At 43.0% G+C, this 26,257-nt stretch overlaps 3 protein-coding genes across 8 annotated transcripts in view; 1 reads left to right on the forward strand and 2 right to left on the reverse strand.

Annotated features, from left to right (window-relative positions):
- Positions 1-581: 581 nt before the first annotated feature.
- lrrc20 (leucine rich repeat containing 20) lies at positions 582-10,508 on the reverse strand. Of its 4 annotated transcripts, none has more exons than XM_035403210.1 (5): positions 10,389-10,508; positions 6,289-6,378; positions 5,323-5,472; positions 4,199-4,366; positions 582-830 (listed from the first exon to the last, which is right to left on the reverse strand). In XM_035403210.1, exons 2-5 carry the CDS (start codon positions 6,356-6,358, stop codon positions 694-696), a joined length of 525 nt encoding a protein of 174 aa, XP_035259101.1. In that variant the 5' UTR covers positions 6,359-6,378; positions 10,389-10,508; the 3' UTR covers positions 582-693. The 4 variants fall into 4 exon arrangements, with proteins under 4 accessions (XP_035259101.1, XP_035259100.1, XP_035259099.1 ...); XM_035403209.1 differs by lacking the exon at positions 10,389-10,508 and adding an exon at positions 7,648-7,768; XM_035403208.1 differs by lacking the exon at positions 10,389-10,508 and adding an exon at positions 7,202-7,611.
- A 2,247-nt stretch (positions 10,509-12,755) lies between these two features.
- On the reverse strand, positions 12,756-15,933 carry ndr2 (nodal-related 2). Its single transcript, XM_035406763.1, has 3 exons — positions 15,717-15,933; positions 13,264-14,015; positions 12,756-12,908 (listed from the first exon to the last, which is right to left on the reverse strand). The coding sequence occupies exons 1-3, from the start codon at positions 15,931-15,933 to the stop codon at positions 12,756-12,758; spliced, it is 1,122 nt and encodes a 373-aa protein (XP_035262654.1).
- Positions 15,934-16,939: 1,006 nt separating this feature from the next.
- Positions 16,940-26,257, forward strand: part of pald1a (phosphatase domain containing paladin 1a) — a 69,555-nt gene continuing 60,237 nt past the window's right edge. Inside the window, exons 1-2 of one of the 3 annotated variants that reach the window (XM_035404479.1) lie at positions 16,940-17,146; positions 22,313-22,387. The gene's annotated coding sequence lies outside the window, so the exon portion shown is untranslated. Of the gene's footprint in view, positions 17,147-22,312; positions 22,388-23,760; positions 24,105-26,257 lie in introns of those variants that run through there. The other 2 variants (XM_035404478.1, XM_035404477.1) reach the window with 2 other exon arrangements.

The following is a 26,257-nucleotide window of genomic DNA, read 5'->3' on the forward strand; positions in this document are numbered from 1 at the left end:
ATAAATGTGTTAAACGTGATACTGATATGGATTATGCTGAATGGGGTTAAGTAAAGGCTACTGACTGCTGTCCTACTGACAGAGTGCAGAAACTGACCCAAATGAATGGGTTGCGATTTTTGCCAGGAGGATTTGAGTGGCATTGCTCAGAAAATCACTCGTACTAAACAGAATGTCGAGGGGAAAAAACTGAATGTACTCCAGTTTTCAGAGTGCAGTTTTCACAGTGTACCTTTCACATTTTCAACAGCAACTGCTGCCACCGAGCACAGCAAATCACGAGACGTAGAGGAAACACATTTCCTTAAATACAGAATATTGTGGATATTCTGTTACTAGAAATCAGATGGCAAACAGCCATGGGAGGAATAGTTTATCCCCCGAAAGGCCCGCTGGAAAATCAGCCCAGAGAAGCCGCTGCTTTTTCCGTGTGATACTGGGCTGCCACAGAATAGACTGCAGCTGCAGACCTGGACTCACTCAGACCCTCTCTGTCACAGGGCATTATGTTCTACTGTGCAGCACAGCACGCCCATGACAACAGCATGACAAACTGATGCTTAAAAAGTAAGACTCCATAGTAAAATAAATAATATTTAATTCAAACAGAAAATTCCCCCAAGACAACTTGAAAATAAAACATCAAGTTTATACAATTTATGGAATTTGCATTATTTCACCCAAAAGGCACTCTTAGATTTCCTTCGTCGTTAAAATCTCAAATTTTATGGAGGGATGAAGGGAAGCCAAGACATCTTTGTCCACGGGATTGGAGTTCATGTTAACGGACATTAGCGCTGGCATCGCTGAGAGCTTCTCCACTGGTATTTCTGTAAAAGAAACAAGCAAAAGCTTGTCAAATACTGTTATGACATCGCACCAACTTCCTTTTCTGACTCGCATCAGCAACTAGAAATCTGAAATAACAGGGCTCTACGTCTGACTGGGCTTTCCTGTTCATGGATACCATTATCATCTTACATCTGCTTCATTAGTCCAATAATGGAAAAAGTACCCAGAGAGGTTGTACCATAGTGATGGAACCCTAAATGCCCTCTTCAGCAGTCAGTGAGTCTGTACTAGCAGCTGTCACAGCAGTGATGTAGAAGAAGAAGAAAAATTCACCCTTGTTTGGAAATGATTTCCCAGTATATTCCTGAAATACCTGATTTTAGTTTTTAACAGAGGGATACCCAAGGCACCTTTTGGTCTGAATGAAAATACTGTCACATGTGGTGAGGGGCTGAAAATCTTCATTAATCAGAGTAATGACTGCTGGTCTGAACAGCTCTTTATGCTTCTGTGCTTCCTCAACAGCTGAATGTTTCCACTACGCATCCACTAGAGGGCTGGAATCCAAATGTTGCAACAATGATGCGTCTTCTGAAGATAATGCCTTCCCTTCCACATGCCGCTGATAACTATATTCTGAACTTCTGTAAAACACCCGTGGCTGAACAAACATACGCCAGCTAATGTAAGTACCTGGGAATCCCGTCTCTATAAGCTATTTAACCGGTTTTATAGAAAAAGCCAAACAAAAAATCTAATCCATCAACATCTATATCTATGGAACTCGGTTAGAAATTGTATGCAATTTTAAAGATACCATAAAACACTCATATAGAGGCTCTGGAAAAAGTTCAAAGAAGGGCAACCAAATTGATTCCTGGTATGAAAGATAGAAGCTGAGGAAAGACTTAAGATGCTTAATCTTTTAAAGCTTAGTAAAAAGTAGACTCAGTAGATTTGATTGATGCTTACATTCATAAAGGGGATCAACAAAGTGAACTACAAGAGATTCTTTAAGTTTAATTCTGCTAGTAGAATGAGGGAACATAAATGGAAATCAGCAAAAGGTAAATTTTGCACAGACATAAGGAATAATCTTTTCACGCAGAGAGAAGTCAATGTGTGCCTGCCAGGTCATGTAGTAGAGGCAGAAACTCTGGGGGTTGGTAGAATGTTAGATACTATAGGTAATAGATCATTAGGTACAATTTAATTGGGAAAATGGAGAGCATTGTTGGGCTGAATGGCCTGTTTTCATCATTATGTTATGTTATGTATACACAAGGCTGCAAACAGTAAACTCACCTAGAATATCCCATTATTACAAACTAATATTACCCATGAGAAAGCATTCAAACCACCAGTAAAGGAGCTATACATTATCATCTCAGTGGTATTTAAATGGTTTTCACTTTCGCATTACAAAGCAATCAATTTATAATTGCTCCAGCTGACACATTCACTTCACGTGTGGTTGACCACATTAGCAGGAGAAAAGCTGAATCGCACAAGCGAATAATTCATATTATGTTTAAACTGAAGATGATCCACTTAATCTAATTTACATGGGGCACTGACTGCACTACAGGGAAAGGGAAGAATCATATGAAATGATGCGCTTGCCTTTCAGTCTTTTTCATTCGATGAAATTCAAATGGACCAACAAATTCCTCCCCCTGCCTCTCCAGCCTATTCACTGCCAAAAAACAATCTCTTCAATCTAGAAAAAATAAAAACATCTCTGACTCATCAAAGTCATCTCCAGCTGCACTGTACAACCTAATAGTCACGCACATCATATACGACAGACAAGCACATCCCATGCATATGGACACACCACAGTTCTGACCCACAGTTTTTGTAGGACAGAGATGCATGAGTTCTCCTCTACCTTGCCAGGCTTTCCATTGGTTCCTGTACAAATGCCTGTTCACCTTTTAGGCTGCGGCAGGTGGGTAGACAGGATGTGAGTGCAGCTGTATCAGGCAGGATGTGAGTGCAGTTTTATCTGTGCTCTTCCAGGTGCACATCTGTCCATCTACTCTCCAGCTGACTGCATGCAAAATGAGAAATCTGCACCGGTTGTAAAACCCCAACAATTTACGGATTCACTGTTCCTCCTGAACACTTTACTGGGGCTTTTCTGACAGAGGAAGGTTTGCAGGTTGATCTGTTCCAGAGAATGACCCAATTCAAGTTGTGTGCTTTTCGTTTGAGAATGATAAAAGGAGTACACCTATTAGCCGAACGCTGAATGTTTCCACAGCTCCTTGCAGACAGAAACATTCACAGAATTCATCCCTAATTCACCCTAACCCTAACCCTAACCCTCACCTTCTTCTCTTCCTTTATGAACAGCTGTCAAAGGCAGATTTTACTAGGAAGACACACGTCACAGGAAGACGCCACACATGACATCACCACAGAAATGATGGCTGTAGTCAAGGCTTCCACCTGAACAGTGCGCCTCCAAGGCAGCTTTCTGTCTACTGCCTCTCTGGATCAGTCAGACCGTACACACAAAGCCCCATACCGCACACACAAAGCCCCAGACCGCACACACAAACCCCCAGACCGCACACACAAACCCCCATACCGCACACACAAAGCCCCCGACTGCACACACAAAGCCCCAGACCGCACACACAAAGCCCCAGACCGCACACACAAAGCCCCAGACCGCACACACAAAGCCCCAGACCGCACACACAAATCCCCATACCACACACACAAACCTCTATACCGCACACACAAATCCCCATACCACACACACAAACCCCTATACCGCACACACAAACCCCTATACCGCACACACAAAGCCCCATACCGCACACACAAAGAAAGCCCCATACTGCACACACAAAGCCCCAGACCGCACACACAAAGCCCCATACCGCACACACAAAGCCCCAGAGGCATGAAGAGAAGGCTTCTGTCAGACTTTGCCATAATTACGTTTGCCAAAGACATCAATTATGACATTTGATTGAGCTGAGGGCACAAGTGGGGTTGCTATGGCAGCAGCAGCGAGTCTGATTTAGGCTCAATGGCAGTGTAGATGAGCACGCTGACTGATAAGCTATCAACCACAATGATCTGATGAAGCGCTCGCTTTGTTATCAAATCAAGGTCTTAATGAAAACTGAGAATCCCATTCAGACCAAGCTGAAAGCTTTGACATTTATCCATGCATCAGAAGTAAACATTAACTTATAGGCAATCAATAAATCTGATGAAGCTGCAACTGAGTTAAGTGTGCATTTTAAATATATAGATATGCTGTAGGATCATGTAACAGAATGCTTCCTGTGTTCTTTCACTCCTCTAATGTGCATCCCAAGTCACAGTGGATAGGCCAGCACCCTGTTTTATTACCCGTTCCGAATGGGTTTTCATTCGGACTCACCAGTGATGCCATTTCCTTCCAGGTTGATCTTTTCAAGCGTGTGTATTTCAGCCAGGCTCTCTGGGAAAGTGGAAAACTTGTTTCTGGCCAAATTGATGCTTCTCAGATGCTGCAGTTCTCCTGCTGCATCGGGTAACTTGCTGAGGGCATTTCCTTCCAAGTCTAGTTCTGAAAGACAATCGCAGATAAGGACACTGCATTTTACCCCTGGTGCTTCAGTGGGTCCACTCACTGGGGCCATGAAAAATCCAATGGCCATTTCTACAAAGGTCAGGGGCTCCCTGTCTAAAATTCCCCACCTGGCTATCTCAATCTGACCTCCAACTCATCCTCAGTTGAATATGCTTCACCCTCTCTCGCCATCTCAGATGTGTGGTGGGCATTCTGGCACAAAATGGCTGCCATACGTCACCAAAGTGGGCGCTTCACATTGGTAGTTGGTGAGGTAACTTGTCCCTTCACTCTAAATTGTTTTGACATCATGCAATGAAAGGCGTTGTATAAATGCCATCATTCTAAAGTCGTAACTTTATGGACTTAAAAACTACAGTACACCTCAATACAAGTGGTATCCCCAATGTAGCACATTTCACCCACCAACTGGTATTGGTATAATCATTTTTATCTTGTGCAAAAAAAGACTCACTACGGTACTCTACAAAAAATAAATCTCTTTCAAAATGCATCCTGTTTATGTAAAATAGTGGTTTAGCGTTCATGTAAAATAAGCATTTTTAATTGAAATGTTGATTTATCTCCTGATCCTCTTAACATACAACAGCAGTTTTGTAAGTTTTACAGCTGAAGTTTTCAGAGGAGCGTCTCTGTGAATGCTCATCTCTGTGAATGCAACATCATTCCTGGTGAGTAGCTGCCCTGTATCCCCCTATCAATCATTCAAGAGATCAGTGGTGCGTGCTATGTGTTTACAGAATTTCAATTGACCCAACACTGAATACTGGAATCCCACAGTGGGGCAGAACAACTACATGTTATAACTGTTATAACACCAGTAGATAGAATTTTATTCTTTTTTGTTTTTTTAAGATTGTTTAGGTCAGAGTAAAAAACATAGGTACTGAAAGTGATATCATCTTAAGTTTTGCAATACACAAAACACTCACCTCTTAACTGTGTGAAGGTTGTAAAGAATTTGCTGGTTATGGCTTTCATTTCATTGTTTGCCAGTGTGATCACATGGATCTTCTCTGTCACACTCCTAAGGACTTTGAAGACTCCCTCTGGGAAGCTAATCAGTTTGCAGTTAGAGAGATCTACAGCAGAGGGAAAAACAGGCATTCTGTGAGAATAATGTTGAAAAATAAGACAATATACACAGATTTCACCAACTACAACTCATAAGGAATGCAGGCTGTAATCAGCGTGTTTGATAACCCGGTCGTTGTATCGGGTTTTATTTATCTTCATATCCGTTATACTGAAATGACATTATGAATAATTTACTGCACTGCGCATTTGCACAGTAACTACGGTTCCGATGTCCATACATTGTGAATGTATGAATGTACACATGGCTTTTCTGAGACTATAATGACCCCTGCTGTTGTACTGAAGAATTGTCCCCATGTGCTGCTAATGAAGACAGCTGGAAATTCTAAATTCTGAAACCCTGCCCTAAGATGTACACACCGAAAGGCATTTGTCTATTTATGCACCTCAGCAATTTGGCTTTCACATTTGCAAATGGTATATGTTCACAAAGTAATTGTTATAATCTATTAATTCTCATCAAGTCTTTAAATTTTTATTTAACATAAGCTGTTTGTTTATTTATAACATGCCATATGTAAATAAGGATGCCATATGGACGTAATCATTTGAGTTTTAGCATGTTTCTGTGCCTCCGACCGTGGATACCCTAAATCTGGGAAAGTTCCAGTAGGCCAATGTCTGAAAAGGCTGTGTGGGACATAGGTATGCATGTGAACGGATTGGCTTTCCAGACCAGTTGGCCTGTACAAGTGTGCCGAATCACATCAAAAATCACAACAGAATCTGTTGCTGAGATGACGATGCAGATTCCAGTAAAAGATCTGGCTGTGAACAGCACATTCTTTTTAATTGCTTACCTAGTGTGTCCTTTCCTTCCTCCGCTGTTTCATTAATCCTCCTGGCAACATTAGCCACAGCTTCTGCCATCTTCACGGATATTGTTGACCCTGAGGAATAATGGTTTTAATTATCTTACTGTATATGAAACCGAACACCTCCAAACAGGCAGTGAGTCAATTGATTTAATTGGGTGAGGTGGAACAGCTTATCTAAGTTCCCAAAAAAGCTACGTTGGGCCCGTTCAGATTTCCGACTATAAATCAAACACAGGATATGAGAAATTGCAGAAATACTTCGCCGTTTAAGAAAGACACCAGATTAAGAATGCCACCACGCTGGCGTATGCGACCATTTTCAGGTTTTGTATGTCCCATCACACACTACAACATTTTTCATTTTCTATAAACGTAGGGGAAAATCAGTTTGAGTTATTCCTATTGTGTTTCAGTGTTAGGTTACTGTTACCACTTTTGGAAAACGCATAGTATCATTTGCCAACTGAGGCCACTAAAATGAAGGAAGTGCTCAGAGAATGAAACTGGCTTGTGCGAGACCATGGTCCTCCAGAGCCTCTTTAAACGAGCCATGTGGTCAGGTAATACACTGTAGTGTATGATAGCTAAACCACCATACGTTTTTGTAGTTAGCTCTAATGAATTGTAAAAGTAGTCTATATTAGCTCACGCTCGTTATACTCTGAAAACCATCGCTGCTGTCAATCTGAAATAGCTAGAGCAACTATATCGCTAACCAACTTTAGACTTGCAAAAAGTTAGCTAGTCTAGCTGGTTTCTTTACCATTGACCCGCCCGTATCATGAGACAGATCCACGGTGTTAACCATTCTAATCAATATAGCGTGTAAGCATTAAAATGCATACGTCTATTTTATTTTACGTTATTTGAACCATGCGGTAGTTTAGCCACAGACCTTACCCGCGATACACCGCCCTCGAATTCTGCTGTCACTGCGGGACTGCCTAGTGCGGCGACGATTCCTCCCCCTCGTCCTATCACGCTAACTATCGGTGCTGTTGGCTTACATGCTCGGTTCCCAAGCTGGACACTGCGATGGTGACATTTTTGGCTACATACGTGTGTTATTTATAGCACAAACAGCTGTGTGGCGTGCAGCCTTGGGTACTTATCAATGTAATTCTGGTTTATACACTGTTAGTTAGCTAGACTAGGTAAATACGACGGTATTTAAAACGTTTGGAGCTCGCGTTCACTGAGCAAACATGAAAGCTAGTGTAACGTGTGCAGGCTAGGTTAAAATAAAACTTTAGCCGGCTAGGCAAGTGATGTTAACGTTAGAATTGGAAGACAAGCTCAATTTATCAGTATTCGCGAACTAAGGGCTATGTTCTAGATTACCTGCGTAAAATAAATGTTTTGCTGTCGCTCGCTAACATTCTGACTTTGGATTTTCGAAGGTATTTGCTAGGGAGTACAGGAAATTCTGGCTAGTATTTGCTAGAAGGTAACTTTGTTTCACTTCCCCGTTACGGTGTACAGGCTATATCCGGGTGGCAGTCCACCGGGAATAACGCAGATTCAATGAATAGGCTACAGGAGCCCAATACAAATCTTAGAATAGTAAATGACCGATTGTTCTTTGTCGTGCACATTGACATTTTGATGACTTCGCCATACACTTACACACGCCGCTCTATATTTTGCCCAAATAAATGCATAAATGTAACAAAATAGCTGAACAAACCAATAACAAGACAGGTTAAAACCTAGTGTATAGCTGGACCTAACACACGTGATCTGGCCAACCAATGGTGTAACTTCATCACTCACTCACTCAGTCACTCACTCAGTCACAGACATTAGCATTTGTAGGGCTGGCCCCGCTGTTGCGGTCCAGCCAAAAAATGTAACCGTTTACATGAACAAACCAATACTAAAAATGATAATACCCATCAACTTCCAGTGTTGAGGCTACAGTGTCTGTAAAGTGGTACAATGATTTTCACATTTGCACAGAACATGCCTATAAGGCTAAATGCACTACAGTTTAAAAACGGATTTTTCCCCCACTGCTTGGCTCATTCGCACCACAGTGCTTCCTGAGTGGCCTGTTGACATGGTGACGATGGAAGGGATCTGGCGAAGATAATCCATTGATAAATGATTAAGTTTGACCAGCTGTAGTTGTTCTCTTTAAGCCAACAATCACATGACCCCCTTTCCATGCTGTTGACTCTGGAATATTGCCACACAGTAAAATGCTGAGTGTTAAATTAACTCTTACAGTGTGCATGTGGTCTCTATTGCACTTATTGAAACCCTGTCAGAGTTGAATTAACACTGAACATTTTACTATACATGGTGGTCTACAGTGGTTGTGGTCCCAGGTTATGACAGAGTTAATTATTTACCCCTATATTAGAAATGCCCAGTTAATATTACAGTATATAAGGCTAATCTTAGCGAAGGACTCCTAACCTTGTTAACGCAAATATATTAACTGGATTAAAAAATGTGAGTTTGTCTTCTTTTCAGGAACTTTGTTTCTAGCCATGAAACACCATGTTGACCAGCACATACACTACATGGCCAAAAGTATGTGGACACTCAAACATCGCACCCATATGTGCTTGTTGAACATCTCTTTCCAAAACCATGGGTATTAATATGGAGTTGGTCCCCCTTTTGCTGCTATAACAGCCTTCTGGGAAGGCTTTCCACTCTATTTTGGAACATGGCTGCGGGGATTTGCTTCCATTCAGCCACACAAGCATTAGTGATGTTGGGCGCTCATGTTGGGCGATGAGGCCTGGCTCGCAGTCGACGTTCCAATTCATCCCAAAGGTGTTTGATGGGGTTGAGGTCAGAGTCCAATGTTGGTATGCTTTACACCACTCCAGCTGACACTTGGCATTGCACATGGTGATCTTAGGCTTGTGTGCGGCTGCTTGGCCATGGAAACCCATTTCATGAAGCTCTCAATGACCAGTTTTTGTGCTGGTGTAGCTTCCAGAGGCAGTTTGGAGCTCTGTAGTGAGCGTTGGAGCTGAGGACAGACGAGTGTTTACACACTACACGCTTCAGCACTCGGCAATATCCTTCTTGTGTGGCCTGCTGCTTTGGAGCTGAGCTGTTGTTGCTTCTAGACATTTCCACTTAACAATAACTGCACTTACAGTTGACTTGGGTAGCCCTAGCAGGGTAGAAATTTGGAAAACTGACTTGTTGGAAAAGTGGTATCCTATGACAGTGCCACATTGAAAGTCATTGAGCTCTTCAGTACGACCCATTCTACTGCCTATGTTTGTCAATAGTTATTGCATGGCTGTATGCTTGATTTTATGCACCTGTTAGCAATGGGTGTGGCTGAAATACTCAAAACCACTAATCCGAACGGGTGTCCACATACTTTTGGCTATGTAGTGTACCTTCCGAACAGAAATTAAAAGAATGTGACCAGTGCACGTTAGCCGCAGTGGCAGGTAAACAGTTGGTAATTGTGTTAAGCATCAAATTAAATGGGTCCGTCTATTTTTAATTATTATATACAAAATACTCAAAGGCTCTGTGATAACTCAGCTATCTGAGAGCCTTTGAATTCTCCAGCGCAAAACCAGCAACTTAGTCATGGAGAAATCTCTCTCCACCGCAGGCATGAACCAGAGGTGTAACATCTCTGAGTGTTGGTGAGTCCAGCTGATTTTCTCCTGATATTCATAATCTTAAAATGCCGGGTTCAGACTCTGAAACAAATGTAATAACAGCTGGATTCACCACACTTCTGAAAACATGGCACATAATCTAGCGCATTGCTTTCGTCAGTCTGGTTTTTTGCTAAATTAATTCCTTTGATAGCTGGATAAATTAAAGTAAATTTAATGAAAACATGTATCACACAAGATATGAAAACAGTAGTAATTAGAGTTCTCACATACTTCTGATTACTGGTTGAAGGCAAACTCTAAATCCAAGTATTGAAATTCCCGGAGCCACACTATAGGGGAACTTCCCGCATTAGTTTACATTTAAATTATGTTCTGTGTGGAAGAAAAACCTGCCCATGGACCCATGCAAAGGAATGTCTGGATTTAAAGCCAGTTTATTCCCAATTTACAGCTTCAGAATAAAAGAGTTCTTACCTGTGACTTAGGCTAAAGCTTCTACTCCAAACACAGTAAATCGAGGGAAAACCTGGTGCTAGGCCCTGTTTTATTTTGGGGGGAAAAAAGAACAGAGCATTTCACTATCATTCCAAGCCTGGAATTTCTGTCAGTCACTCATACAATCTAGACTCTGTGTTGTTTTGCTTTTGAAATGGTAAAGGTTTTGCCTCAATGGCTTTCTCCCCTGTGGTTCTGTTGTCTAGGTGATAATACTGGTGGCAGCTTGCTTCAAAATATGCAGCCAATACTGCACAGTTAACTGTTCAGCACAGAGTGTGCTAGAAGCTCATTCAAGTACGTTTCCCTCTGTGCTGGCAGTGTGGTTTTAAAATGTACTTTCAACAGTTCGGGGAACTGTTTTATAACATATTTCATAAAAAACTATTTTGAGTGGTGGACCAGTTTTTGTTAGAAGAACATTATGTTAATATTTATTGTAGTTTTCATATTTCATATTCAAAGTGTACTCATTAATTGTGATGTGTTTGGTGGAAATTGTGTTATTTATTCCTCTTAGGAGCTGTTCAATTTAACATTCTGTATATTACTGTATGTTGTTATTGCTGTTAAAGTGAGTCCCATTTATATCGTAACCAGCTCAATGTTTGGAGGCCTGGTCTGTATTTTGTTGCAAATAATAATTTTTTCCTCTTGTGGGCCATGATTTGGCACCAAATGATCTGAATAGATATATGAAACTTTCCTTTGGACTATGATTATTCCAGATGGGAATGAGCTGGCCTCATCAGGCACAGTGTAATGTTTTATAATGCTTACATTACATTTCCTCTATTGCATACATACACATGCCTTTGATGATATATATATAAATATATATATATATATATATATGTGTGTAGTGGGCAGGTTGAGGGGTCCCCAAATGGAATTCTAGGGTTGAATTGTAGACCACTGAACATTGGTCTGTGGGTGAGTCATCAGGGTACTGATTAGCAGACTAGTGATAATCTACTCTTAACACTTTCATTTTGAAATATATTATTTCTTTAAATGTATACTGTTTCTAATTTTTATTTTTGCATTCATTTTTACAATAAGTTCATATTAAGTAGGCTGCCTTAATGGAAAAACTAATAGTGATCTGCCGGCTATTCGGTACCAGATTTAGCCATAATAATGCACATCGCGGTTTAATCTGTATTTGGTTTCCAGAGCATGCTTTTCATGTTAAAATGGGAACCAGCTGGTGGTCTGCATGACTGCCCACTTTTTAAGCCTTGGAGTGAGTGAGATTTGACACAGAAAACTCCATGTCTTTCTGTTTCCCTGCAAATGTTATATAATAATTAAAGAGTGGGTTTTCAGGAGAATGCCAGTGGCAGTGTACACTGTTGCTGGAGAATCAAAAGCTCTTGCTTGAAAGGAATAGTAGTTATGGCTCTTTAGTTATCATCAAATCGTGTACTTGGGTCAATATAATGTTGTATAGCAGGAGTGTGTTTGTGTGGCACAGCCAGCTCACTGCTCATCCTTTCTGTTTCTATGCTCCGTCCGTTCAAAGTAAAATCTTGCCTGTAACTTGTCTTAGAATGAAATACATATAAAGTGTGAAAACAAGCAGTTATAGCACGGCTTAAGTGATTAAAGAAAATATTAATTGTTATATAAATTATTCCACGTAAAAGTGCACAAAACGTGCAAAAATAAAATACACGTTCCATCAAAATGTAACTTTAATCAACAAAAATAGAACTCTGCAATAAAGCATCTGCTGTGGAATTTCTCACTTAGCACGAGAAAAATAAATTACATTCATATAAATACAGTATTATTTACAATAAATATTTTACACCCTTGGTGTAACTGTGTCTTATGATATCTAAGAGTGCTTGATTCATGGAAATTAGGCCACTTGTTCCCAACAACTTAAATGCCTTTCACCAGTTTTCACCTGGAGCTGAATTAACATCGTTCAAAATCTTTGGCTGTAAGATGTGTGATGATATGAGATCTGCAGTTTTATACGGCGTAAATGGCTTAAATGTGATTCAGTCTAATTCATCCTGAGCTGGCAGAGCTGACTCTCCAGATCCTCGGCCTTCAGCGTTGTCTACTGAAGCGTCTCGTTTTGCCGGGGCAGAACCAAACACGTCTCGGTCTCAGAGGACGCAGAGCTGCACCAGCTCAAGAGCTCAGGCACTTCTCTCGCCAGCAGAATGTTTTCTAATTTTTTTGTCGGGAGGATTTTCACCGAGGTTATTATTATTCGGATCGGTTTTGCCCTGAAAGACACGTTCCTGAACTGCGCCTCCATTTAAACCCAAAGTCTCCGTCTCGCTGCGCGGGGTCCTCGCGCCGTTGCCATGGGGACGCGCGGCGCGGTCAGTGGCAGCCGCACTCGTCCACGATCATGTCCTCGTGGTGCCGCAGCAGCACGGCGCCGTTCTCGTGGTACAGCATGCTCAGCGGGCTCATCTTGGTGGGGGCGCAGCAGGCGGGGGGGGCTCGCTCCGGGTGGTAGTACTTCAGCAGACTCTGCAGAGGTACAGAGAGGGCGTTGATTATTCCTCAACGTCCAATTAAACGAGCGTCGTCCTGAAGTGCCCGATTTCAGTTTTACACATCAAACCAATGGGCATCAACAAAAAGTATGCATGAACACAGAGCCATCATTTCAAGAGGGCTCTACAGAACCACAAAAATTATAATCTGAAATTTACCCCCCCCACTTTTCTGCGTGGTAACACGTACATGTAAAAGCTTAGCATGTTACTCTCTCTCCCAGCTCTGTGTGTTACTCTCTCTCCCAGCTGTGTGTGTTACTCTCCCACCCAGCTGTGTGTGTTACTCTCCCACCCCGGTTAGCCCCACATTTCTCTGCTGTACTCACCTGCATGTAGGCGTGGTTGGTGGGTTTGAACTCCTCTCCAACAGGGTTGGGACAGGTTCCCTCACAGCGGTACGCGTTGTACCTTTTAGGGAAGACAATCCAGGAGCCCCAGCCAATTTTATTGAAGTCTATGTGCAGGTCCACCTTCCGACACAGCGACTTCACGCTGCCCCGCCTGGGCACGTCCACGTGCCTGATTGGCTGCGCTCTCCGCTTCCTGTGGCGCTTGTGTCTCTTGGGGCGCTGGACCTTCTGGGGTTCGGTGCTGAGCAGGAACTTGGACTGCTCGGCAGTGTGCAGCAGGCTGGCCTTGGCCTGCGAGCCCTCCTCAGATCCCAGGTGGGAGAAGAGCACCAGCAGAGCTCTGTCCTTCACGCTCTGCTCACTCCTAGAGCCGGACAACAGAGCTGGATCCGCCAGGGATGGGCCTCTCTGCGTGGCCTGTGGCCTCCCCTTCTGGAATGCCAGTTTGAGCCAGTCGAACAGCAGGCTGGTGACATTGTAGACCTTCCAGTTGTGAGCTGAGTCCATGAGGGAGGCTGCGGACAGGGAGCCCATGGGAAGGTGCTCCAGGCACAGGCCTTGCCTCGGGCAGGGGTACTCGTGCTGGTGATAGATTTCCACGGTAACGTCCGTAACGTTAGTGACCCGGGGCAACCTGATCCTCAGCTCTGCCTTCTGAAGCTGCTCCTCAGCCACAAGGGAGGAGAAATCGAAGGTAACGATCCAGCGGCGGCCTCTCTGAACCAAACCTTAACAGAAAAACAGAAATTCAGCTTTTAGTTCCTGCATCACAGAGTTATGACAGTTTACTTTCAGGATATTAAATCATTATTGCATAGTGTTCTCATTATATGCACCAGGCTTGTGCACAGCGGGAATACCATGAACACTAATTAATAATTATGTTTATAATTTATACAATCATTTATCTCCAAAGTATATTCATAACTATTATAATTATCAATCCATAGAGGCTCCTTGCAATTAAAATCTTGGTGTTATTTTGTCCTAATCACCGCTTATTCTGATCACATTCATAGGTACAGCCAACAGCAGTAACCTCGTCACGTTGCAGTTGCACATTCGTGAAGTCACTTCATTATGCTGTGAAGAAAACGAGTGTAAGAGAAGTAAGATACTTCATTCCAGATACTGTCATTCCAGATTAATTTCCCTTTCATGAATTAGCTGGCTTAATGACTACAGAGTCTCTACTACATTGTCTTCTGGTTGACTAAATTGCCCTCATTATTGTAGGTTCCAACAATATTCCATTTTACATTTGAAACCTGTTTTGATTAAGGCTGTGCAATGAGATCTTTGTGGATTGCCTGATGGTCTCCACACCAATCCACTTTGTAGGTTAAAAACAATACAGAAGCCCTTGCTTACAGGTGTGAAGTGGGGAGTTAATTTGCATATGACTTCATCAAATAGAAGAAAACGTTGAAAAGAAAACCTGGAAGAATAGCGAAGCACGCTAAATGTATTTCATTACAAAATATGATGCTGTTATTTCACTTGTGCTGTTTGCAATTTGTTGATTAAATGTGCAATGGATCATTTGGGAAAAGACTGACTAATTTTATATCTCATAATTGCACGCTCTTGATTTTCTCTGATAGCCTATACAGAAAAACATGCAATTTGGGAGATGATCACTTCTTTACAAAATGGTTTCATGTCAAATATCGTTTTGAAATAAGTTATAAAAAATATAGTTCGACCGGATTTGAAATGTGACACAACATTCTGGTTAATCTACTCAAAACAAACACCGGATCGAAACCAAGCGTTTCACACATCTTTTGCGTAGCTTCCGCATATCATCTAAACAAATACAACTCGCCCACTTCGTAGTGATGTTAAATTAGCTTTAGGCCAAAAAGGGAAACGGGGAGTCCCTTAGTTACAACTTGTTAAAACCCGCCTAGCAGAAATATAGACAGCTAATCTAATCAAGGGACGTGTGAAAAGAACTGAAGAGTGATGTTGATTTGAGCGAACAACTGATTTGTATAGGGCCGTCTGGGAAGATGTTCAATCAACATCACCTTGTTAAGTAAGAAGAAGTCTTCTTTGAGCATTAGACTGAAAACGAGCCTTTTCACACACTGATCCCTCGCAATGCGTATTCACCCGGGGAGGCGAATGTTGATTGCGGCCCACAGGCTGTCTGGCTCAGATATTTGACAGCCAACCGCAGTGTCCCACCGCATCAATCAGGATGCGTAATATGCTACGTCTTGTTTAAAGTTTAAATTAAAAGAAATCGACGTATATACAGGGAAACAAAGTTATTTGTTTTTTTGCGGAACAGTTTCACACTTCAGACACATCCTACTAGTTCCAAAATAAACAAAATAGCTATACCTTGAAATTGGAGACAGTGAACTATACAAACAAGTCAATTTAAATAAATAAATAAACAAAAAAATAAATAATCTTACTTTTGGCAACTACACTCCGAACTGTGTCGCTCACCGTTCTCGGTTCCAAGAAATCCATGGACGGAGACTGGTTCGTTTTGAAATTCCGGTACAGATGCATCATGTACGCAGGTAAGTGGTATCCAGGTGAACGAGTAGATGCTGTCCTTGGCGCAATCTTAAAATCGCCAGTTCTTTTAACTGTTGGAGCTACCGTCGTTAATAAAGAGAAGCACATCAGTGCACTTAGTGCTCCGAGTGCGTGCATGTTGTGCCAACGTGGGATGACAGTTCTCCGCTCGGGCCGGGCAGGTTGTCTTTTATACACCCTGCCTTTCCCGTGATGCATATTTAACAAGTAGCTGGGGACATTAAAGGAAATTGACATGCCTCCTCTAGGCTTGTGACATGACATGTCAATAGCAATTGTATTGCTAATGAGTGGTCGAGACACGCACTTTAAAATCAGCATTTATTAGAGGTTCTTGCCAATGAATTTATTCAAAGTTGACCATACATTCTGTTTATTTGTTAAATGTTTTAGGGATGGCAGTTGTCTTTTTATTTTTCTTCTAAATACGATAATCATATTCAGTTAAAGTTCTAGTTGGGAATAACTGTTCTAATATGATTTCTCTATTTAATAATATATAACAGCTCTATAATGTTTTATTTCGCAAAGAAATGTATTAGGCTCATTCTGATGAATAACAATATTTTTTAAATTTAACTCTTCTGTTTTTCTTGTGTCAGAAAAAGATCAAAGGTCACATCATGGTAGAAGTGTGGAAATATGAGCAGGCATATTATTGAAGTGAATAGTGGAAGACAGGCTGAGGGCTTTTTATCTTACGATTTTGTTTCAGTTGTGTTCAGTTGGGCCCATTTGAAATGCAACAATATAAATCTTTACCAGGGACACATCAAAAGACTCAACATTCCATTAGAATACTAGTGTAGAATTACCTTTTGAAGCCTAGCCTATACTTCTACTAAAGCCTGTCATTTTACCCCCCCTCCTGGCGAATACATAGCACATTTACTTCCTTGTCAAAATGAAGCATCATATAGCTTATTTAGATAGCTCACTTTAAAAAATGTTCTGGGTATTACATATTTTTAGTGCACTGCAAATGTAACTGAATAAATGGAACACAAAGCGTTTATCAACTACAAACAGCGCTGCTCGAGGTGAAGGAAAACCTTAAATGTGCGCATGCTCATGAATGAGTTTTTTTTCTCCTTGTGAAGTGGTGTATTTACCACAAAAGGTTCTGGAAGAACGCAAGCTAACTGGGAAAGAAATGAGTCTATAGAGAAAGAAATAGGTGAACTTTCAGCGCTAAAAGACGTTAAATGAATGTGATGAAATTAGGTCTTCTTTTCGGACAGAGAAAAGTAACGAGGGCATTCAGTTAGGATAGCAGATTTGTCTTTACGGCAGTGAAATGGTGAGTAAAGTTTTAGCCACTCTATCGTCTGCATGCACACATCTTTGAAACGAGAATCGCATTAGTGCACTTTTACTTGAGTGCCTACTATTAATAATGCGTTATAACTCGTATAGCTGTCGTCACGTGTTGTATTAACTAAACGGTGGTCATGACTTCATACCTGACGGTGGATAAATTAGACTTGTTCATACAAATATATTTGTGGCATATCTCTAGCATTATCTCCATGCCGACAGTAACCGATTTTGCTTGATTCAAATGATGATTTTTTCCTTGTAAATTGTAACTAGTTAGACACAACAAGATTGATATCATAGCTCATAGTTTCGCCTGCCATCATCAACGTAAACGAGCTTTACTACAGCTGTCCAACTATCGAAAACGAACTCGGTGACGATTTATCAGAAATCATGTAGCTAGAAATTGTGGAATTGCAATTTCTCGTGCCGGTAACATACGGATTGGCACGTGAAATATAGTGTAGCGTATGCTACCAGTGGTCCCAAAATGTTTTTTTTGCGCATGTCAGGTAGATATTTCCATAGCTACCTAGGGATCTAGGTACCAGTTGTTCACAGCCCTTCCTGTATATTTATATAATTTATATGTGCATACAATTAGCAGATCTGGATATTGTTGGAGAATGGTGAATATACCCAGTCTTTATTTTGCATGACACTTCACAGTATATTCAATGCGAACAAAAGCTTTGTATTAGTCATTGGAATTGGCCTTCCATTAGTGTAGTACATTTATGCAAATACGGAGCTATTGAACAACCCTTTGATTAACAGGTGACAATCGTAGCCTTTTCATGCTGATGCAAGGTTTTTTTAAAAACCTTTTTATTGGTATTTAAAAAAAAAACCAAGTTAAAACAAAAATAAAACAAAATCAGCTGCTGCACTTGTGTTCAACCAAGTATAATAAAAGAACATTATCAATTGTGGCCTTTAGACAATTCAAATAAAGTGATGTTAATTTGCATTCGTGTTACATTCGTTTTTCTAAACTAGACTACTTAATCTGGCTCGATAATCTGCCCATTGAAAAAATCTTTATAAATCCCCTGACAGATACTCGTCTTGATTCATTAGAGGAGATTAAATACTTATTTTACCAAATGCGAGTGATGATTAGACGTATCAAGATTAATCAATAACTGAATATCGATACCATTTAGGCTAATGCGCCACTCCCAAAGTAGCCCACCGCACGTGGTCGCTGCTTGTCAAAGCAACAAAGAATAAAAGGACACTACAGGATTGAGCCATGAAGCGGGGATGCTAAGAATGTCCACACATTTACTTTCTCATTTGAGCTAAAATACGCGTTATGCATCGCGCGGTGTGGTTGAGCATTTACCTGTGCGAAAGCCTGTTTGTCAAATGCAGTGAGCGATTAACTTCTCTATTTGCTGAAAATGAGACACTGCGGTGGAAGGAATGAATAACGCGGTGCTGCTCTGAATAGTATTCCCAAGCTGCTCTGGTAATCAGATCCAGAGTCTCTCTGCGGTGCCCTAACAGCGAGGCCGACTCAGTACCGCTGAATCATGCATTCATTTCTGGTGTTGCAGTTTTTAAAATCCATTTAAACGGGAAAGTTAATGCCTTGCCGTTTGTATGTGCGAATGAATGTTCTTCAACTCACAGTATTCCCCCTCCTATTATATATAAAGCCCTTTTTAAAATAAAGAACAAAGTAATTAAGTTTATTATTTGTATAAAGTGGAAAAGGGAAGAATATGAATGCCACTGAGTGTATGTGAAGTCACTGTACAGGATTTCTAATTTCCCTTTTCCTTTGTTAAGTATTAATATGGCATCGATGTGTGGCATCAGCGAGCAGTCCTCTTCCTCAAACGCTCCTCTTCCTCAAACGCTCCTCTTTGATAAGCACCTACCTCTTCTAATGAAACGTATTCCTGGTGTGTATTTCAGCTGAAACATGATAATGGGCCTGGCTTGAAACAAGAAGGAACTGATTTGTTTTCTCAGTTGAAGAACATGTCGGCACAAACAGCCCTGTCCGTTCCCCTCTGCCATTGTGCACTTGCCTCTCTAAAGAGAGCGTCTTTGATGTGGATAGTTCTGGCACCCTGTGAGCATGCCACATTACTAAGGGAAGGGGGGGACATGCAGTGTAAGCTCTCTAAAACAAAAGTGTTGTCTTTCACAAAAGATATTTTTTCCCCTGTGGTAAAAGTTTGATCAATTCCACTTGACAAATTGTAAACCTTGATGTGAGCAAGTGTTTTCACAAGTGCTCTTACAGATTGTGTGGCCTTCAAGATAGGCTTTTTTTTTTTTTTTTTTGGTTGAATGTGCCATTTTCACCTTTGCCTCTAGGTGGCACACCTTTATTTCAGTCAGTTATTAATTTAAAAACTACGCCCATCTAGATTTAAAGATTAAACTAATCTCTGATTCTTACTTTAAATAAGGCGATTGAGAACCCCATGCACAAAAGATTTTGGCTGCATTCAGAAATTACTTTTCCACACAGTGTAGATTATAGGGATAATTGGACTTTAAAACAAACATGGGCGCCTCAACATTTTGTTTTGAGAAATGTGCGTGGCTTTGAATGCGGTGCTTCTGTGTGCAGACTGGGAGAAGTGCAGTTCTGGACGGCCTGTTCTTTTGTTTTAGTGCAGTAAGCTGTCAGCACTCTTACAGTTACCTGCTCATTCAGGGGTAGGTGACTCATAATGCCACACGCAGCTATGCTGTCTACTGCAGATTTTTTAGTGAAACAATTTGATGAAAGTGGTATCTGTGAAAAAAGAAGCCTTTATTGTGAGTGATTGAATATTTCAATCGGTCTGTGTTTTGTGCATTGCCATTGTTGTCATGCTGCCACAGCACGTCACTTTCAACAGGTTTCAGAGGGAAAATGATTCTAGCCTGTACATTTATAGACCGTTATTAATAGTGCCTTCCACGATGTCCTTCAGTCCTCTCCGGTACACAGGCAAATGCTGTGGACACAGTCCTCTGTGTTCATTTACAGTTGTAGTGCAAATACAGAGGGAAGGAAGACATTTCACTGTCATTTCAGGTTAGCACAGTACTGTTATATCCATCGCTAGGTGGGAAATGGTTGCCATATTAACTGTAGTTTTTTAGCTTTTAGTATTTTGGGCAACTTTCCTTCCATTTCCGTTCTCTCATTTTGTGTTCAGACATTAGCATCCTGGACACAAACGTGTGATTGGAGGAGATCAGTCAGCTGGGACCTGGGGTTATTATTGTGTTTTATTGTGCACCACTGGCCCTTGCTGGCCAATCTGGTGCGAGCACATAAAAAGTCTTCCTCCAACTCATGTCTGTGCAAGCCTGACTCTGGAGCTGCAGTGGTGTAAGCAGTGGCGGCTGACCTCATGTGCTTTGGCAGAGAAAGCGCTTGTCTCCCGAGCCAATAGCAGAGGTTGCTGCAATGAGCGCTGACAAATTGGATTGGCCATTTCAAACAGGGGAGGTAAAGGGGAAAACGTAAAAAAAACCAAAACAACCAGTCATCTGTGTAAGAGCATCTGCTAAATTTCAGAAGTTCCTCCATCATGATGGCGGGTAAATGTGATGCACAGGGATGTGTGCACTGCTCAGGTTATGCAGTGCTTTGTGCTGTTAGTCGTGATGGTTGAGTTCCAGGACCGGGCCGCACCGCTGCAGACGTCTTTAGAAGCGCTCAGTGGGCTACGGGGCTATATTTAGAAAGGACAAAGACTGGGAGGAACAGGCAGCAGGTAGCGACCTGGTCTCTGTTTCCAGCAGCGTCTGCCAGGATGATGTGAGCCTTCTCTCTCTCTCTCTCTGGGTTAGGGTTAGGGCTTTCCCTTCCAGGACAGTCTTGCAGCCGCAGCTCTTCGCTAAGCCCAGACGGGCCGCTGAAGGACTTCTCATCACATGTGCTGGCTCTGGCCCAGCTGGATCCGACCGAGCTGTTCTCAGCGCAGGAACTCTCAGCTCAAACCTCGCATGCTCTGCTGGATTGCAGTGCTCAGCCTCTTATTTCAGTCTGAAGCCAAACGGCTGCCCTTTGTGCCCCCCCCCCCCGCTTCACCCTGAGACCTCACCCCTCATACCAGCAGACAGCTCTAACCCCCCCCCCCCCCCCCGCCTCACTCTGAGACCTCACCCCTCATACCAGCAGACAGTTCTAACCCCCCCCCCGCCTCACTCTGAGACCTCACCCCTCATACCAGCAGACAGCTCTAACCCCCCCCCGCCTCACTCTGAGACCTCACCCCTCATACCAGCAGACAGCTCTAACACCCCCCCGCCTCACTCTGAGACCTCACCCCTCATACCAGCAGACAGCTCTAACCCCCCCCCGCCTCACTCTGAGACCTCACCCCTCATACCAGCAGACAGCTCTAACCCCCCCCCCCCGCCTCACTCTGAGACCTCACCCCTCATACCAGCAGACAGCTCTAACCCCCCCCGCCTCACTCTGAGACCTCACCCCTCATACCAGCAGACAGCTCTAACCCCCCCCCCCCCCCCGCCTCACTCTGAGACCTCACCCCTCAAAGTGCAAACTGCAGTTCTGCACCACGGTCTGGCGTTAGAGGAGACTGGCGTACAGCGGCCTGAGGCAGCTTCAGATTTCTGCAGGAACTTCATCAAAGTCTTGCTCTCCACTTTTCCAGGAAGGAAGGAACAGGTGTGGCCCTGTGCAATGTAAACAGCATTCAGCCTGGGTCAAACCTACTTACATGGGCAGGCAAATTAACACATTTCACAAACGTTACTCCAGAACGGAAGTAACATGCTTGCTCTGCATTTGAGTTTGCTCTTTTTCCTGTTAAAGTACCATGCCTTATTTTCATTCAACAAAGTTCAGGCTCTTCTTTTTTTTAAGAAACATAGCCTTATTATTTTGATTATTTAATAATGTCCAAAGTTGCTTTCCGTACCTATTTTAGTAGAGCGGTCAGTTGTACAGCCTCATTGGTGAAGATTTTGAAGGTTGGGCTGTTTATTGATGTTATTATTCTGATGTTTTCTGACCATGTTAATGTTTAACAGTCTTTAAATATCTTGTGAATCTATTGTGGTTTCTCCATTTCCTAGAAGTTCCTTGGGCTTTGAAAATATTTGTGTTATTTAAGGCGGTTGAAGAAACATGGTTTTCTTTTTTCCTTTTTATCCCCAGTAATTTCTGAAGGTCTGTCTTCCAACATGCTCTGTCAGCTAAGCAGTGTCTGGACCAGCATGTGCATTATCCACGGTGCGTGTTGCTAACGGCTAGCATGTGCATTTTCCATGGTGCGTGTTGCTAACGGCTAGCATGTGCATTATCCATGGCGTGTAGCGCTAGTGGCTAGCATGTGCATTATCCGCGGTGCGTAGCACTAACGGCTAGCATGTGCATTATCCTCGGTGTGTAGCGCTAGCGGCTAGCATGTGCATTATCCGCAGTGCATAGCGCTAACGGCTAGCATGTGCATTATCCGCGGTGCGTAGCACTAACGGCTAGCATGTGCATTACAGGCCTGGTGCATTACAGGCCTCCATTATAGGCCTCATCCAGAAGCTTCTATTACCCCTGGAACTGAATTTCCCTGGCTTTTAGTTTTAAACCAGGGTTAAGGTGTGATTTAAGAGTTCTCAAAAGTTATATTAAAAGTAAAGCTGAGATAAAAGTAAATATTACTAGCTAACCTTTCTGTCAATTAAATATGCAAAATATGTGCATATATTTTGCAAGTGGGGGCTGTGCTTTGTTGGGCTGTTGTGCGGAGGTGCTGCTCTTATAGTGTGTTGGGCAGGCAGCCTTAAGGAAGTGTTGAAAAAGCCCTGCATGTGTTCTGAAACCGGAGCCAACATGTCCGCCCTTGTAGTGAGCCAACATGTCCGCCCTCGTGGTGTTAGCAGTTTGTTTGCCCGTTTGTACTGTGAAACCTTGTGGGTTGATTGCAGGTCAATTCAGTGATTAGACAGGCAACTGTCACTGTCATTTCCCTGTTAGGGGCTTTGGACTATTTTTTAAACTGCTCTCTGCAATGTAGTTCCTAGGCTTGTGTGACGATTACACATTGGAGATTTGTGTGTGTGCGTGCGTGTGTATGTGTGTGCTTGTGCGTGCCCCTCTCTCATTTTGTGTGTGTGTGTGTGTGGGGGGGGAGCATGGTGTGTGTGTGTGTGTGTGTGTGTGTGTGTGTGCCCCTCTCTTGGCGTGTGTGTGTGCGCTGTGTGTGTGTGGGGACCATGGTATGTGTGTATGTGTGTGCCCCTCTCCTGGTGTGTGTATGGGGAGCTTGCTCAGGTTGTGTCTGAACTCCGGTGTGTGTGTGTGTATGTGTGTATGTGTGCCCCTCTCCTGGTGTGTGTGTGGGGAGCTTGCTCAGGTTGTGTCTGAACTCCGGTGTGTGTGTGTGCTGTGTGTGTGTGTGGGGAGCATGGTGTGTGTGTGTGTGTGTGTGTGCGTGCGTGCGTGTGCCCCTATCCTGGTGTGTGTGGGGAGCTCGCTCAGGTTGTGTCTGAACTCCGGTGTGTGGGAGGCGTGCCGTTGCCAGGACGTCTGGCCTGTGATTGGTGGGCCGGCCGGCTGATGAGTAAGCCTCCCAGAGCCCGCCCCCACATCCTCCGGCAGCGCTGATCCTCCGCTGCGCTGTGGAGCTGCGCTGGGCTGCCCGCTGCTCTGGCGTGGGGACCTGCCGCGACTCCCCGTCTTTATGAGGAAGCGCTCTGCGCTAACCAGGCTAATGCTAGCGCTAGTGCTACACGCCACCCGCGGCGCACCGCACATGCTAACAGCTCGCTGAAGGGAGGAAGGATGTCTGACTGAGACTTGCGCCAGGACAACTGCCGGTTCCATTTCTGCCCCCCCCCCCCCCCCCACACCGCTCCTGCACCTCTCCTCCCCACCCCACCCGACACCCTCGGCTCTCTTTTCTCAAACGCTTGAGAAAGCAACTGGATGGTGTACAGGAAAGCAAACCCAGGTACAGTTACTGCCTCCTGATCCACTCAGAGCTCTTACCTTTCCTCCCTTTCCAGCGCTCCTCTCTCTCTGCTTCTGGCTGTGAGAAGCTCAGCTGGTATCTGAGTTTCTCTCAGGCTGCTGGAGTCTGCTTGCTGCTGTCTGAAAGGCGCTGGAGTGTGGGGCGAGCGTGCCCACGCTGGGGCTGTGCTGAGCTTTCCGCAGCCAAACTGCTGACTTGTGTTCCGCTGTAGTTTCGAGCCAAGGTTAGCGACTCAGAGGCTGCGCTAACCTTCTGTCTGCTCCTGACGACACTGAAGCCCGTTTAAGTTTTTTAATTAAATGTTTAAGTTGATTTTTTAAAAGTACTATTTCAGCGTTCCATCTCGTGCTCTGTGTGTAATATTAGAGGATATTGCCGCTGTTGAGTTTGTTGCTAAGGGCTCATGTCCTGATTTACATTAATACAGGTCTCTGTGCTTCTGTTCAGCGGTGGCATGTTCTGATGTGTCTGAAAAAGTCGTCTTTGTCCTTTGCCCTGCTTTTTCCTTACTGTTTACATGATGGCAGGAGGGTGCCCCTGAAATTGTCAGTACTTAAAAAAATGAAGAATTAATTGTATTACATGGGTACCTCTGTGTTGTGAATCTCAGCGGTGGAAAGCAGTTGTGAGTCTCAGCGGTGGAAAGCAGTTGTGATTCTCACCGGTGGTAAGCAGGTCACTCGGGTGTTGGGGCAGGTAAATCCACGGCAGGCTCTCTCCGTTTGTTCGCGGTATCTCGCGTCTCGGTCGCGGAGGGTAACAGTGCTGGGGTGGCGCTCACCGAGCCGCTCATTATCAGGTGTGTGTGAACACCTGTGTGAGCACAATACCGCCCCAGCCAAAGTGGCTGCCCGTGTCCGTTTATTTTACTGTTATTTCAGTTGATATAATTCTCTTTTTCGAAAATATATTTAGCTCACCATATAAAAGACTAAAGGGTTTCTCATTGTAGACCATCTGTCCAAGTTCCAAGTTTCCACGACCACAGAGAAATGCTTGTTCTCTGCTCCTGAATACAACTTTGGGGGTTTTGGGGTTTTCATTGGAAAAGAGATGTAGTGAGATGCCATGTGGGGGTCAATACAAGTGCTTTCATTGATGGCTACTGAATATCCAAAGAGTGGAATGAGGACAGGTGTTGTTTAGTGTGTGTGTGTGTTCGTGTTTGGCCAGTTCACTCGATCGACCATCGGTTCCCTGCAGTGGCCTGTGAAGTTTAAGTTTTTGTGTTATATTAACAGAGCAGTAAACACATCACAGGGAATCGATGGTGCTAACTATGTTTCTGTTTGTTGTTATTGTGTAGTGTTTAAAAAAAAAATAGAGAGGAAAGAGGGAGGACAAACTTTAGGTAGGCATGAAAAAGTCAATCATGATATTGATTAAAAAGAATAATGTTGGCTAATAAGCTGAAGTTAAATTTGTGGAAAAACAGATAGGTGTGTTATAACTTTGGATCGACTCTTGTTTATATAGTGCAAGAATTAACATTATGTTGAATATTGAAATGAGCATTTTAGCCACAAGAATTATAACTGGCAGAAAACAAACTAGGCCTGATAGAAGTTTGTGTTGAACTCGAATTGACGTTGCCAACGACTGATTATGAGGTCAGCTGCCGGTGGGTTGTTCAGGTTCCATCAGTGTTAATCAATGGGAATTAAAAAACAAAAATTAAATCGTTAAAAATTGTTTCTGTTGACACAAACACAAATCCCTTACTAGGTGAAGCAACTGGCAAAATTTGGAGGAGGGGCAGCTTACGCAAAATTGATGTGGTATCAGAAGAAATGAAGAACTGTGAGTTGGATTTTTGGACCTAACTTGATGATCCTAGATCGTGGCATGGTAGTGTCGACCAGACAATCAAGACATTTATTTACCATGTGGCAGATTAATTAGCAACTTCAGTGGTTGTGAAGGAACATATATATTTTTTTAATTGTTGAAGAACGGTTCACAGATTACTTCCTGTTCCCTATCCTTTAGAGTAGTAACTGACTGAAATAGCTGTTGCAGTATTTAAAATGAAGAGGCTTTCATTGGAGAAAATGTTTTCTGGCCATTATCTTGAGCTTGTCCTGTATGAAGATTTCACCAGAGACATTATAAAATATTACCCAGCGGCCGCT

This window comes from Anguilla anguilla, chromosome 2, assembly GCF_013347855.1.
Source record: "Anguilla anguilla isolate fAngAng1 chromosome 2, fAngAng1.pri, whole genome shotgun sequence".
NCBI lineage: Eukaryota > Metazoa > Chordata > Actinopteri > Anguilliformes > Anguillidae > Anguilla > Anguilla anguilla.